The following is a 14,659-nucleotide window of genomic DNA, read 5'->3' as shown; positions in this document are numbered from 1 at the left end:
ACGGAGACCTCCTTGCTTGTTCCAAAATGGAGACTCCCAAATCTCATGCGTTATATTCCTGCCTTTAGGTTCCCGATGGCTAGACGACCTGTTCTGCTTTATGTCTTACAGCTTTTTCAGCCACCAAGTTGCAGATGCTACCATGGCACCGACTTTCATTTCTTAATTGGCTCTGTGTAGTTTTTAAAAAAATGAAAGTCAAAAGCTATTGTCTAAATTTACAGAGATGTGTTCCATGAGTCTCCTTAAAGGGGCGTGATGCAGAGGGGAATAAATCCAGGAATATAGTCAGTGCATGCAGAATCTGGTTAGATACTACAGTCCTAGAATATGGAGACGGGCACCATAAATTAATCAGCTCAGTGTGCTATTCAGCATTGAATTAATATTTTAGTACATTTTTCATGTCAGAGCTATCTGCAGATGTTCAGCATTAAGATTTCTTAATGTGGGAGTCGGGCGGTAGCGCAATAGGTTAAGCGCAGGTGGTGTAAAGCACAAGAACCGTGTAAGGATCCTGGTTCAAGCCCCTGGCTCCCCACCTGCAGGGGAGTCGCTTCACAGGTGGTGAAGCAGGTTTGCAGGTGTCTGTCTTTCTCTCCCCCTCTCTGTCTTCGCCTCCTCTCTCCATTTCTCTCTGTCCTATCCAACAACAACAATAAAAAAACAAGGGCAACAAAAGGGAATAAATAAATAAATAAAGATTTATTAATGTGATTACTATTAGAAACTAAAAATGAACATTTTAAAAACATCTTTCTACTCCAAGCTTTATTGAATTTCACACGGTAAATAATGAGGGGGTATCTTCAGTGTGTTTATATTGTGTGTATTGTGTATGGCTTTATTTGAATGTATTCTCAGAGAAAATTGAAATTCAATGATATTTTGCTTGGTCATACCTAGAGTAGAGAAAGTGCATATGTTAAATAATTCCATTTATATCTGGGTTTAACATTCTAAGAGTAAATTGGATTATTTTTTATATTTTTGCATCCAGGGTTATCACTGAGACTTGGTGCCTACACTATGAATCTACTGCTCCTGGAGGCCATAATTTTTCCATTGTTATTATTGTTGTTGTTGTTGCTGCTATTGTTGTTGTTGGATAGGACAGAGAGAAACCGAGAGAGGAGGAGAAGACAGAGAGGCAGAGGGTAAAATAGAGAGGCGGAGAGTAAGACACCTGCAGACCTGCTTCACTGCTTGTGAAGCTACCCCCTGAAGGTGGGGAGTCCGGGGCTTGAACCTGGATCCCTTACACAGGTCCTTGTGCTTTGAATTATGTGCACTTAACCTGGTGCATCACTGCCCCACCCCCAGTAAACTGAATTTTTATCTCCTAAAAGATAGGTAGCTGTTTCAGTTAAAACTTACCAAGTATTGGTTCCTTCCTTTGCATTCAAGGGAGATGCTTAGAAAGGCAAGAGACGGTATTTCACTTGCTCCTGCTCATCTCAGTTAATTTACTATTTGAAATGATGTGCTGGGCTCTATTCTCTTTCTTTCTTTTTTCCTTGTTTAATTTTTTGTTGCCCTTGTTTTATTATCATTGTTGTTATTGGTGTTGTTGTCACTGCTGTCGTTGGAGAGGACAGAGAGAAATTGAGAGAGGAGGGGAAGACAGAGAGGGAGAGAGAAAGACAGACACCTGCAGGCCTTGTCATTAGTGAAGTGACCCCTCCTCTAGTTGGGGAGCCGGGAGTTCGAACCCCGATCCTTACGGTGGTCCTTGCACCGGTCCTTGCGCATTGCTCCATGTGCGCTTAACCTGCTGCGCTACTGCCTGAGCCCCCTGGGCTCTATTTTCTCCTAAGCTATTGGCTGTGTATCTTCACAGCATACACCGACCAGGAGGATGGCCGTGATTCATGTGGCCAGATTCCAGAATAAGAGAAGAATATGTTTTCTTTTGCTTTGTGGTCGCACCCACGTGACCCGAGGACCCCACGACTTCCTTTCTTTCTGCTTTTCTGAACACTTTTCTTCATTGTGAGCCTTACAACAGCTTATCAATATGTGGCAGGAAAGCATTGGATCGACCTTCCCGTGGTGCATCCCGTGAGTCCCCATTCATTGGGGAAACTGACGATCCTTCCTAGCCAACTGAATCCACATGGATCCCAGTCACTTTCAAAGCCAGCAACAAGCAGCTCCTGACAGCTTTGCTGTTGACTGGCTAGGGAAGAAGGGCAAACGCTAGAAGAAGAAGAAGATCAATATGTGGCGTTAAAGTAGTTCTTAGATTATTTTTTAAAGACGTGAATGCTCACTTACTTTTTTTTTATTTAAAAAAAATTTATTATTTTATTTTAATGAGAGATAGACAGAAACAAAGACCAGTGTTGCTCAGCTCTGGTTTATGGTGGTGCTAGAGATTAAACCTGGGACCTAGGAGCCTCAGGCATGAATAACATTTCCATAACCATTATGCTGTCTCCCCAGACGGCCTTAAAGCATTTTTTTCCCTTAAAACATTTTTAACTGTTTTTTTTTAAGCATATCTAAATAAAGTTTTATTGAAACATGCCTACACTCAATTGTTGACATAGGGCTGCTTTTGTGTGGAGGCTGGAGTATTTACAGTTTGGCTTTTTCCAGAGACTATGTATAGGTCCCAAACTGGAAGCCCAGCATAGCTGTGTTGAATCTTGCTCTCCAGTGCAGTTTCCTTTTTTCTGCCCTTCACTCTGCCCCTCACTCTCTCCTAAGCTTGAAGCACCCAACCATTTAACTGGAGGTGATTATATTAAGTGCAATAAGAGTAGAGGACAAGCTACTGGATAGTTTCACCCAATGTGACATAAATGACGAAAACAAATGAACTTACAAGCCTAAATAAATAAATAGGTAACCAAACTGACTCTTTGATCTGTTAGGTCAGAACATATTGTGTGCAAAGCACTTTGCGCTAGGCAGGGCAAAGACCAGCCCCCAAGGAATTGTGGGAGGCAGTAGCCTCACTGTTGTTCTGAGGAATTCAATCAGGCTGGCCTCTGAGCTGATACAGCTGAGGCAGATTTAGAAAAAGCAATGACTTCTCTTCCTCCTCAGGATGTTCTCCCCCCCTTTTTTAAATTTATAAAATGAAAATATTGACAAGAAATAGGATAAGAGGGGTACATTTCCACACCATGCCCACCCCCAGAGCTCCATATCCAATGCCCTCCTTTGATAGCTTCCTTATTCTTTATCCCTCTGGGCGTATGGACCCAGGATCATTGTGGGGTGCAGACTGCAGACAGTGGGAGGTCTGGCTTCTTCTTTTCTTTCTTACTTGCTTTCTTTCTATCTTTTATTGGGGGGGGGTGGGCGTTAATAAGACAGAAGGAGAGAAGAAGAGATAGACAAGAAGCGTGAAAGAAGACTAGTGCCCCACTCTAGCAGATGCTGTGGTGGGAGATGGAACTCAGGAAATCATGTTTTTATTTTAATTTACTTTTTTATTATCATTTAAAACTTTTACTTTTTTAAATGATTTAATAGTGATGTACAAGACTATACATTACAGGGGTACAGGTGCATACCACATCCACTACCAAAGTTTTTTCCTCCCTAGTCCCCCCACCCCATCCTAGTGGATTAAACTGGAGGTGACTATGCTTACTGAAATAAACAGGAGGTGAAAGACAGCTAGCAGATGCTTTTACCGTAGGTGGGATATAAGGAGCTAAAACTCACAGACTTGACTCCTGTTTTTTTTTTTTTTAAATCCGTCACTTTACCACTGTGCCATTTCCCAAGTCAGACTTTTATAGGGAATGATTCTGTGCCTATTTCCCCCAAGCTAAGCCTCTAACTGTAAGGAACAGAAAGTTTGAAGTCAGGATTATTTGGGAGGATCTGGATATTGTCACCAAAATTTCAAGCAAAGTAGCTAAAAACAAATGCTTAAGTATATCATGAATTGAAGAAACTGGGAACAGAATTTCTACAGTAAAAGGTGAAAGATGTATACAATCTGAAGTGAAACCAGGGTATGGAACATCATTTCTATAACCACTCCTATCAACCTTCCTTACTCCTCTGAGCAGCATAATAGCAGCTATTCTATTTGAAACTAACATTTGAACTCAATATAGCGAGCAGTTTGTTGAGAACTATTAATGCCACTAAACTTGGAATCACATGACACAGAGATGAAACCCTGCTGTTTACTGACCTATTAATGCAGAGACCAAGTCATAGTTTTTGTCAAAATATATTCTCAATTGTTGCCTGAGTGATTTCTGTGTGCTTATTTTAGAGACAGAGATACAATGTGTTTTATCTAATTAGAATTGTTCTGTGGCTATTCAATATAATTTTGTGAAGTCTAATGAATGCCTAATAATTAGTAAATATTCATTAAGTACTAGCTAATAGTCATAAATTCTAATTGCAAAAATTAAAAGATATTTATGATAGCTATTGCATTCCTTGTATGTCAAACCACAGGCAAAGAATTAGTAGCTAATTTAATATGTAATATAAAGACACTGGTTCCCCCCTTTTTTCTGTAAAGAAATAAACATGACAGGACAGGGTAGTGATGCACCTGCTTGAGTGCTCATGTTATAATGTGCAAGGACCTGGGTTCGAGCCCCCAGACCCCACTTGCAGGGGGAAAGCTTTGCAAGTTGTGAAGCAGGACTGCAGGTGTTTCTCTGTCTCTCTACCTCTCTATACCTCCCTTCCCTCTGGATTTCTGGCTGTCTCTATTCACCAGATAAATATAATATGATATCTATGATATGGCATGATATGATATGATGTGATATATAATATAATATAATATAATATAATATAATATAATATAATATAATATAATATAATATAATATAATATAATATAATATAATATATTGACATGACAAAAATAAACTTTCTAAAGATTCTTGTCAGGGAAGTGGGGTATGTCTTCGGATGAGTGAAGAATGGCACTTGGTATTAAAACTGCGCATGAGAAGTAGTCTTTGATTTCAATAATATAAATAAATAAATCTGAAAGAAACTTGGAAGTCTTCAATCTGGATAAGCCCTAAGCGATTGTGCATTTTATTTTTAATATGCTTAAAATAAAGTCTAAGGCACCAGGCAGTGGCGTGTCAGTTGAGCACACATATCACCATGCACAAGGACCAGACTTAAGTCCCCGGTTCCCACCTGCAGGAGGGAAGGCCCATGAGCAGTGAAGTAGTGCTTCCTGTCAGACGTCTAAGATATCTGTGAAAATGTCGCCATCCAGTATTCTATACGGTTTAATTCATGGAAGTTAAATCATCACACTACCTTTTAATGACTCAAATGACCATGTTATGTTACATAACATACTAAGTAGGGTGAAAACACCTCTATTAAAATATTACCTCCCTGATTCATTATTAAAATAAATATGTACATATATCAAGTAATGATTCATAATATGTGTCCCATAAAATATTTTAAAATTATGAGCGCAAAATCAGTAAAAGGCTTTATCTTCACCATGAGGCTAGGAAAAGAGCTCAGTAGCATGGGAAAAGAGGAGAAAGATAAGCAAAGGAAAGAAAGCCCAAGCTGACTGGTATTTTGGTGTGTGTGTGTGTGTGTGTGTGAGAGAGAGAGAGAGAGACGGAGAGAGAGAGACAGGCAAGGAGAGGGGGATAAGGACTCTGACACCTGGGTATAAATTTTAATAGTTTTATTATTTTCTGTAATCTCTCCTTGAATAGGGAAAATATACTTTTCATCAAGATGAATCACATTTTGACGCAACAAAGAACAACAGATAATTGAGTGCATCAGTTACTTTATGCCAGAGCTGAGCACTGCTCTGGTTTCCTCTCTCTCCCTCTCCCTCTCACTCCCCCTCTCCCTCAATATATATGTGTATGTGTGTAGAAAATAAATCTTTTAAAAAAAACCCAGCCTTTTATGTTGAATGTCTTTTAATTTCTTTTTTTTTATATTTATTTTCCCTTTTGTTGCCCTTGTTTTTCATTGTGGTATTATTATTGTTGTTGTTATTGATGTCATCATTGTTAGGACAGAGAGAAATGGAGAGAGGAGGGAAAGACAGAGAGAGGGGGAGAGAGACAGACATCTGCAGACCGGCTTCACAGCGTGTGAAGCGACTCCCCTGCAGGTGGGGAGCTGGGGGCTCGAACTGGGATCCTTATGCTGGTCCTTGCGCTTTATGCCACCTGTGCTTAACCCGCTGCATTACCACCCAACTCCCTGTCTTTTAATTTCTATCACTCAGAGATGAGTCACTGTTTACCAGTCTCTGAGACTGACAGAGGAGCTAAGTTGTCTTACAGAACAAGTTCCTTTTACCCTCAAATTCAGATGTTGAAAATCATTTTCGGCTAGAAACTTTATGATGTTTATCAGACAAGCTTTCAGAATATTAAATAATAGGGCAATCAACTTAAAAAATTGAATTGAATTTCATTTCCTTCATTACTCTCATGCTTCTGTCAGGTATTCTTTGGTTTTAAATAAACAATAGCTGAGAGTAATAAAATCTGTGATATTATTTGAAGGTCTAAACTTTAAAAATCACTGGAGTTTATTAAGGTGTTTTAGTAACACAGTGAATTTGTAGAGGTTTTTTTCTTTTTGTTGCTGTTTGTTTAAGATACCCACAAAGCACTCTTGTCTTTGATATGTTCTTATTAATGCCAAAAGTAATTTTTAAAAGCATGCATTGATTATTTCTTAACTGGGCATAAGAGAGAAATTGAGAGGAGAAGGGGAGATAGAAGGAGAAACAAAGAGAAGCTCCTACTTTATTGCTTCACCACTTATAAAGCTACTCACCCACCCCTACCCAACCCCCCTGCAGATGGGGACTAGGGGTCTGACTTGATAACCTGCCTGCTCAACTCAGTGTGCCACTACTAAATATTTGTAATGGCCAAAACCTCAAAGCAATCCAAGTGTCCAACAACAGATGAGTGGCTGAGTAAGTTGTGGTCTATATGTACAATGGAATATTACTCAGCTATTAAAAATGGTGAAGTCACCTTCTTCACCCCATCTTAGATGGAACTTGATGGAATCCTAATATGTGAGATAAGTCAGGAAGAGAAGGATGAATATGGGATGATCCCACGCACAGACAGAAGTTGAAGAACAAGATCAGAAAGGAAAACACAAAGCAGAACTTGGACTAGAATTGGCGTATTGCACCAAAGTCAAAGACTCTGGGGTGGGAGGCGAGGAGGGTTCATGTCCTGGAATGTGATGGCAGAGGAGGACCTAGTGGGGGTTGAATTGTTATGTGGAAAACTGAGAAATGTTACACACGTACAAACTATCATTATTTTACTGTCAACCGTAAACCATTAATCCCCCAGTAAAGCAATTTAAAAAACACATAACCATTTTCCCTGGCAAAGTTCTAAGTATGTGTAGACTTTTATGTCAACTTTCATTCCCCTCAGCCTAATTTGAGGGCATCAAGAGTAATCATAAGCATGGTGCTTTCTTGAATTAACTGAGTTATTCAACCAACTTTATCAAACCTGAGAAGTGTGAAAACCCCTTAATAGTGTCCTGGATCTTTCCTATATGCGTGCTTACATTTGATTTTCTTCTCTTTTTTCTTTATAAAAAGGAAACATTGACAAAACCATAGGATAAGAGGGGTACAACTCCACACAATTCCCACCATCAAAACTCTGTATACCATCCCCTCCCCTGATAGCTTTCTTATTCTTTATCCCTCTGGGAGTATGATTTTAACAACAGACTATTTTTTTTAAATGAGAGACTTTTCATTTTTAAGATTAATTTTTTAAATATTATTTATTTGGGGTTGGGTGGCAGCACACCCTCAATGGTTAAACGCACACATTATAATGCATAAGGACCTAGTTTCAAGTTCCTGGTCCCTAGCTGCAGAAGGAAAGCTTTGTGAGTGGTGAAACAGGGCTGCAGGTCTCTCTCTGTCTCTGTCCCCCGCTATCGCTCCTCTCCTCTCAATTTCTGGCTATCTCTGTACACTAAATACAGATTACAAAATTTAAAAGTATTTATTGATTATTAGGTAGGCATAAAGAAATAGAGAGGGGAGTGGTAAATACAGAGGGAAAGAGACAGAGATATGCCTGCGGCCATGCTTCAATACTTGTTAATCTTTCCCCTGTAGGTGAGGACCAGGGGCTTGAACCTGAGTCCTTTCTCACTGTAATGCATTTGCTTAACCAGGTGCACCATCGCCTGGCTCTGACAACAGAATTTATGTGTGTTTTATGTGTCTATACAACTGACAATTACATTGAGTGCTCCTTATAAATAAGCACTTATAACTAAATTCTAGCCCAAAAGGTAAATCCTCTTCTCTTTTAAATGTTTTGTTGCCATAAAGGATATTGTTTGGCCTCAGTGCCTGCATGACAAATTTTCCATTCCTAGACGCTATACTTTTCCTTTCTTTTTTTTTTTTTTTTTCAAATTTTATTTATTTAATCATTTATTGGATAGAGACAGAGAAACTGAGATGGAAGTGTGAGAAGAGATGGATGTAGAATGAAGAAACACCTGCAGCCCTGCTTTACCACTCATGAAACTATCTCCCTTACCCCCAACAGGTGGGGAACAGGGGCTTGAACCAGGGTCCTTGTGCATAATAGCATTCCTTTCTTTCTTGTATTTGACTGAATAGAGAGAATCTGAGAGAGGAGTGGAGCTAGAGAGGGGAAAAGAAAGCAAGATACCTGCTACTACTTGTGAAGCTGCCCCTCTGCAGGTGGGGATCTGGAGTTGAACCCAGATCCTTGTCCATAATCATATGAGTGTCCTATGAGATGCACCATCACCAGGCTCCAGATTTTGTTTTAATTATAACTGTCTTTATTTATTTATTGGACACACACAGCCAGGAATCAAGAAAGATTTGGGGAGACAGAGAGGGAGAGAGCGAAAGAGGAGAGAGACACCTGCAGCCCTGTTGCATCACTCTCAAAGCTTTCTGTAAAAGGCAGTAGCCTTGAAATTCCCTTTTTATGCAGTTGTTTGTTAAGTGCTTTTAGTATGAGTTGCTTGTAGTATGAGGTGTAAAATTCCTTGCCCCTTCCCCCTTGAATAAGCAGGACCTAATCAGTGAAGGCCACCCATTGTTCAAAGGACCCTGCCTGAGGACAAGCCTTATCAGGACCTCATCAGTGAAGGCCACCCATTGTTCGAAGGACCCTACATGGGGACAAGCCTTATCAGGACCTTTGAACAGACTTTGTGGTGTGCTGTCTACCGGATGGGTGGTCATAGCCCATGGCAGGAGGATGTGCCTGGTTGAATTCTATTGGTTGTGTGATCTTACTATATTTGAAACTAGCCCGCGCTTTGCTTTGAATGGATCATGCTTTTGCTAAGTTTGAAATGATTGGATCTTGTGTTTGCTATAGCCTGTTATTGGATGTAGGTTGATAAGGTGATGTGCTCCCCCTCCCTGAGTGTAGTCTGAATTCCTATAAATTGTATGGTTTGAGCCCTGTTCGGGGTCGAGTTTGGTAGACTAACACCAGTCACCATCTCGGCCCGGATTGCAACTCGTCAATAAACATCTTTGCTTCCTTACAGTGGATGGTGGTTTGATTTATGCTCGCTAACACTTTCCCCCTGTGGGTGGGGTCCAGGGCTTTGAACCTGGGTCTTTGTGCATTGTCACATGTGCCACCCAGTCCCTGAGCTCTGGTTTAGGATTGTGCTGGGGATTGAACCTGGGACCTCAGAGCCTCAGGCATGAGAGTCTGTTTGCATAGCCATTATGCGGTCTCCCCTGCCCTAGGCTCTAGTTTTTATAATGAGAGCTATTTGCTGTCTCTGCTCTGGCATTTGCCTCTTAAAGCAGATTTAAAACTCTCATTTATCTGTCCTGAGAGTGTCATCTGACTGAGATTGAATAGTTGACGCTATTTATTTTGCCATCAGGTTATCCCTGGGGCGTGGTGCCTCTAAAAAAGACTACTGTGCAGGCATCCTTCCCTCCTTCTTTCCTTCTTTTCTTATAGAGACAGAAATAGAGCAGGAGATGGAGAGGGAGAGAGAGAGAGAGACCTGCAGCACAGCTACACCCTTGTAATTGTCCCCTTACATGTGGGGACCTGACTTAAACCTCATAGATGGTATTGTGTGCACTCTCCTGGGCGCCATATTGCACAGCCCCTTGGCTCTCTTGAAAACACTAGACTATACTATGTAGGATTGTGCAATACAGCGATACGATAGAAAGACAAGAGTTTAAACACTAGGTGATGGCACACCTGGATGAGTGCACGTTACAATGCACAAGGACGCAGGTTCGAGGCCCGGTTCCCCCCTGCAAGGAGAAAGCTTTGCAAGTGGTGAAAGAGGGCTGCAGGTGTCTCTCTGTCTCTCTTCCTATCACCCCTGTTCCTCTAGATTTCTGACTTTCGTATAAAGATAATATACATATATATATATATATGACAGACTTTGTCTAAAGATCCAAAGATGTATCTTGGCAAACTCATAACAGTAAGTTAACAAACCCTGGATTTTGTGTAGCAAAGCATAAGTCAGTATACACAGGGGCTATTTCTAAAAACACTTGCATGACCAAAGAGCATGAAGGAGCCACCTGTAGGAAGAACTCCTCCATCAGGGCCATGGTCCACCGGTGGTGCAGATTCCATGTCTTGGCAGGGTGGCTAATATCTGCTGCATGGAGAATCAGGGACATGGTTTTGGCTCTGTCAATCCTGTCAAACCAAGGACATCCCACATTACAGAACAAAGTAACCGTTACAATCTATCCTGAGTCTAAAGCTACAGGAGTTTAACAGGACAAAAGAAAACAACCTACCCTTCTGGCTGCTGCAAACTGTTCCTTATATTTTTAATCTGCTGGAAATGACCTGACATGTCTGTAGACAAAACCATTTCAATCACCAGGCTCCGCAGATCCCTGTGGAGTCATCAAAAGGAGGAAAGCATCATTGGGCCTTTTATTGTCTTCAAAAGGAACATTTCCTTGAGCAACACTAACAGCATTTTATTTTTCTTAATGGTTATGAGCACACATGCTGCTACACTTGAAATGTAAGAGTGCTCACCAAAGCTTGGTGTTATTTCACAGCACTTAAGAATTTAGGAAGATTCCAGAGACTGACGTGATACTATTTAATATCCTAAAGAACAGAATGTACTCTCTTCTCATGCTCACAATCTTCTTCTATTCAAAAATCCCAAATAGGGGGTCTGGCCTTAGCACAGCTGGTTAACTGCACGTGGTGCAAAGCACAAGGACCAGGCATAAGGATACCAGTTCGAGCCCCCCACCCCCAGCTGCCCACCTGCAGGGGAGTTGCTTCACAGATGGTGAAGTAGGTCAGCAGGTGTCTTTCTCTCCCCCTCTTTGTCTTCCCCTCCTCTCTCCATTTCTCTCTGTCCTATCTAACAACAATAGCAATGACAACAACAACAATAATAAAGTCAACAAGGGTAGCAACAAAATGGGAAAAATGGCCTCCAGGAGCACTGGATTCGTAGTGCAACTACCGAGCCCCAGCAATAACCCTGGAGGCAGAAAACACACACACACACACACACACACACACACACACACACAAATACTGTTTCTTCTTCTGAACAGATTTGACATCTAAAAATGTCTTCTAGTACTAATCCTTCTGTGATCAACTAGTCCAGGGAAACCAAGTTTATAGAACTAGCAAGAAATTAATTTTCAAGGCCAGGTAGTGGCAAACATGGTGGAGCACACACATTGAGTGCACAAGGACCTGGGTTGAAGTCCCTGGTCTGGAGGGAAAAGCTTCACAAGTGGTGAAGCAGTGCTGCAAGTGTCTCTCCCTCTCTACACTCCCTTCCCCTCTCAACTTCTCTCTGTCTCTATCCAATATATAAATACATAAAATAGATTGTCATTGAATGACCAAAGTTAATCTTTTCCTGAAATTAAAATTTCTACTAGTTTCCCTCTGAAACTCACCTCCAGTCATCTTTGGATAAATTTGCCAAGACATTCATTTCTTCTTCCTGCAGAAGTCGATAAGCTGCACTCACATGGTGATTCTCAAGGACTGAGCGATCATTGTACAAAATGGCGACATCTGACCTAAGAATTTTGAAACAGAATGTGCAGTAGAGAGTTATTTAGAGAGGCCAGGTGGTGGCGCACCTGGTTGAGTGCACACGCTACAATGCACAAAGACCCAGTTGGAGCCCCCAGTCCCCACCTGCAAGGGGAGAAAGCCTGGTGAATGGTGAAGCAGTACTGCAGGTCTCTCTCCCTCTCCGTCTCCGTCTCCGTCTCCCTCTCCCTCTCCCTCTCCCTCTCCCTCTCCCTCTCCCTCTCTCCCTCTTCTTCTCCCTCTCCCTCTCTCTCTCCCTCTCCCTCTCTCTCTCTCTCTCCCCTTCTCTCTTGATTTCTGACTGTCTCTATCCAATAAATAAAGATAATAATAAAAATTAAAAGAAAACTAAAGTTATTTTTGAAAAAAGAATGTATTTAGGCTTCAGTGGTATTTAATAAAAGGCACTAAAGTTTCAAGATATTGTATCAGGAAATAGAAGACATAACGTACAGTTTCTTTTTTAACTATGATTATTTTTTTAAAATACACTATATTTTAGAGCAGTCTAAAATTTACATCAGATTTTAATAGAATTTGTAGAAATTTTCATTGTACTCTCTCACCCCATATACCACCCCTCACTACAATGTATTTTTAAAAATGTACAGTTATTAGTGTAATGATTATACATTGGTATTTATTATGATATGCCACATCATAATTACCCAGAATACATAGTTTACAGAAGTGCCCATTCTTGATATCACATATTGTATGTATTTAGCAAGGGGACGAAAACATGGATTTACCATTATAATGATTACACAGTATTTTCAATGATCTTGAATCTTCTATTTTCCTACTCCTCCTTTCTGTCTCCTTGACACTTGTCAATCACTCTTTTTACTCTCTCCATAGTTTTTACCTTTGCACAGAGCCATACTTTTGTGATCATATGTACACTGTTGACACTGCTTATTAGTTTCATTTTTTTAAGTTTCTTTCACGTCTACCCATGGCTTGATAAAATTATTTTAAGGATTGAACTATATTCCTTTGTCTTAATGTATCACAGTTTATCTATTCATGAACAGAAGATGTTTACTATGTGTAGGTTTGGGCAACCATTTTTAAACCTTATGTAAATATTTGAATGCATTTTGTTGTCTGGACATAGTTTTAAAATTCTTTGGGTAAGTAAGTACTAAAGATGTACTTTGATGTATTATATGGTAGAAAAACTTTATAAGAAACCATAGAACTGTCATCCAAGTGACTGTACAATTTTGTATTCTCAATAGCAGTGAGACCCTATGGTTCACCATATTTTTTTTAATAACTATTTTTTATTATTGGACACAGACAGAGAGAAATTGAGAGGGGAGAGAGAGGTAGAGAAACGGAGACAGAGAGACATCTGCAGACCTCTTCACCACTCGTGAAGCTTTTCCCCTACAGGTGAAGACCATGGTCTTGCATCTGGATTCTTGTGCACTGTAATGTGTGTGCTTAGCCAGATGTGCCACTGCCTGACCCCATGGTTCACTATCTTTATAAACATTTGGTATTGTCAGTGTTTTAGATTTTGGTGTCTTTAAGTAGATATTAATAGTATTTAATTATTTTTAATATTTCTATTCCTCCAGGGGATATATAGTGTAAAGAATCTTCTTACATACTTATTTGTCCCATGTATATCTTCTTTGGTGAGCTGTCTGTTAAGGACAATTACCAAGTATAATTACTTTCCCCTTTGGGAGGTTCAAGAATTCTTTATACACTTGGGATAATACTTATTAGATTCATATTTTATAAATCTTTTTCCCAGTTTCTGGCTTGCCTTCAAAGTCTTTTTGATATTGTTTTTTCCTAAGTCATAATTTTTGCTGTTAGTAGAGTCCTGAATATCAGATTATTTAATGAATGGTCACGAGTTGTATACATAAAAAAGCACTGTCTCACCCAATATTGCCTACACTTTTGCATGTTTGACCTTCAAGGAGTCTTATGGCTGTGCATTCTATATTCAGATCTCATTCATTTTGGGCTAACTTTTGTGAGGCGTGTACTGCATGCCATCTGTATTCTCTATTGATTTTTGGTCTTATTTTGCAAGTGCATTTCCAGTGCTTTCAGCATCACTAGTTAAAGAGACTACTTGTGCTCAGTTGCATTTCCTTTACTCTGGCAAGAATGTTTGTCTGTATTTATGCATCCATCCTAGGCTCTCAATTCTGTTTCACTAACACTTGTCTACTTTTTCTACATTGTCTTAATTACTATGATTTTAGTCTATGTCTTGAAGTTGAGTAGTGTCAATTCTTCAATTTTATTATTTTTGTCAATACTGTGAAGTATCTGCATTTATCAACACCCACTAAACAATTTCCTGTGAGACGGAATGGAACTGTATGTATTGAAACTCAAGATCAAGTTGAAAAGATACGATGTAGTAGTAATGCATCTTCCTGTCAAAGAACTTTCCATTTATTTCTTTGGATTTGCTTGAGTTCTGTAGGTTCCCTAATAAAGATCTTACCTGTATTTCATTACAGCTGCGCTTGATTTTCTCTTCTTGGTGCTAATGTAATGACACTGTGATTTTTTAACTTCAAATTTCACTTTCTCACTGCTACT

The 14,659-nt window shown here is 39.9% G+C and overlaps 1 protein-coding gene across 3 annotated transcripts in view; it reads right to left on the bottom strand.

The window, feature by feature from the left end:
- Positions 1–14,659, bottom strand: part of PDE1A (phosphodiesterase 1A) — a 320,443-nt gene that overhangs the window by 33,875 nt on the left and 271,909 nt on the right. For all 3 annotated transcript variants that reach the window (XM_060177615.1, XM_060177617.1, XM_060177616.1), the window contains 3 exons: positions 11,938–12,063; positions 10,792–10,893; positions 10,567–10,687 (listed from right to left, as the gene is read on the bottom strand). In XM_060177615.1, the coding sequence (XP_060033598.1) occupies positions 10,567–10,687; positions 10,792–10,893; positions 11,938–12,063 (349 nt within the window). The remainder of the gene's footprint in view (positions 1–10,566; positions 10,688–10,791; positions 10,894–11,937; positions 12,064–14,659) is intronic.

The sequence above is a fragment of the Erinaceus europaeus genome, chromosome 18 (genome assembly GCF_950295315.1).
Source record: "Erinaceus europaeus chromosome 18, mEriEur2.1, whole genome shotgun sequence".
NCBI classification, from domain to species: Eukaryota; Metazoa; Chordata; class Mammalia; order Eulipotyphla; family Erinaceidae; genus Erinaceus; species Erinaceus europaeus.
The sequence above is the reverse complement of the archived record's forward strand: the minus strand, read 5'-3'. Positions and strand labels throughout refer to the sequence as shown.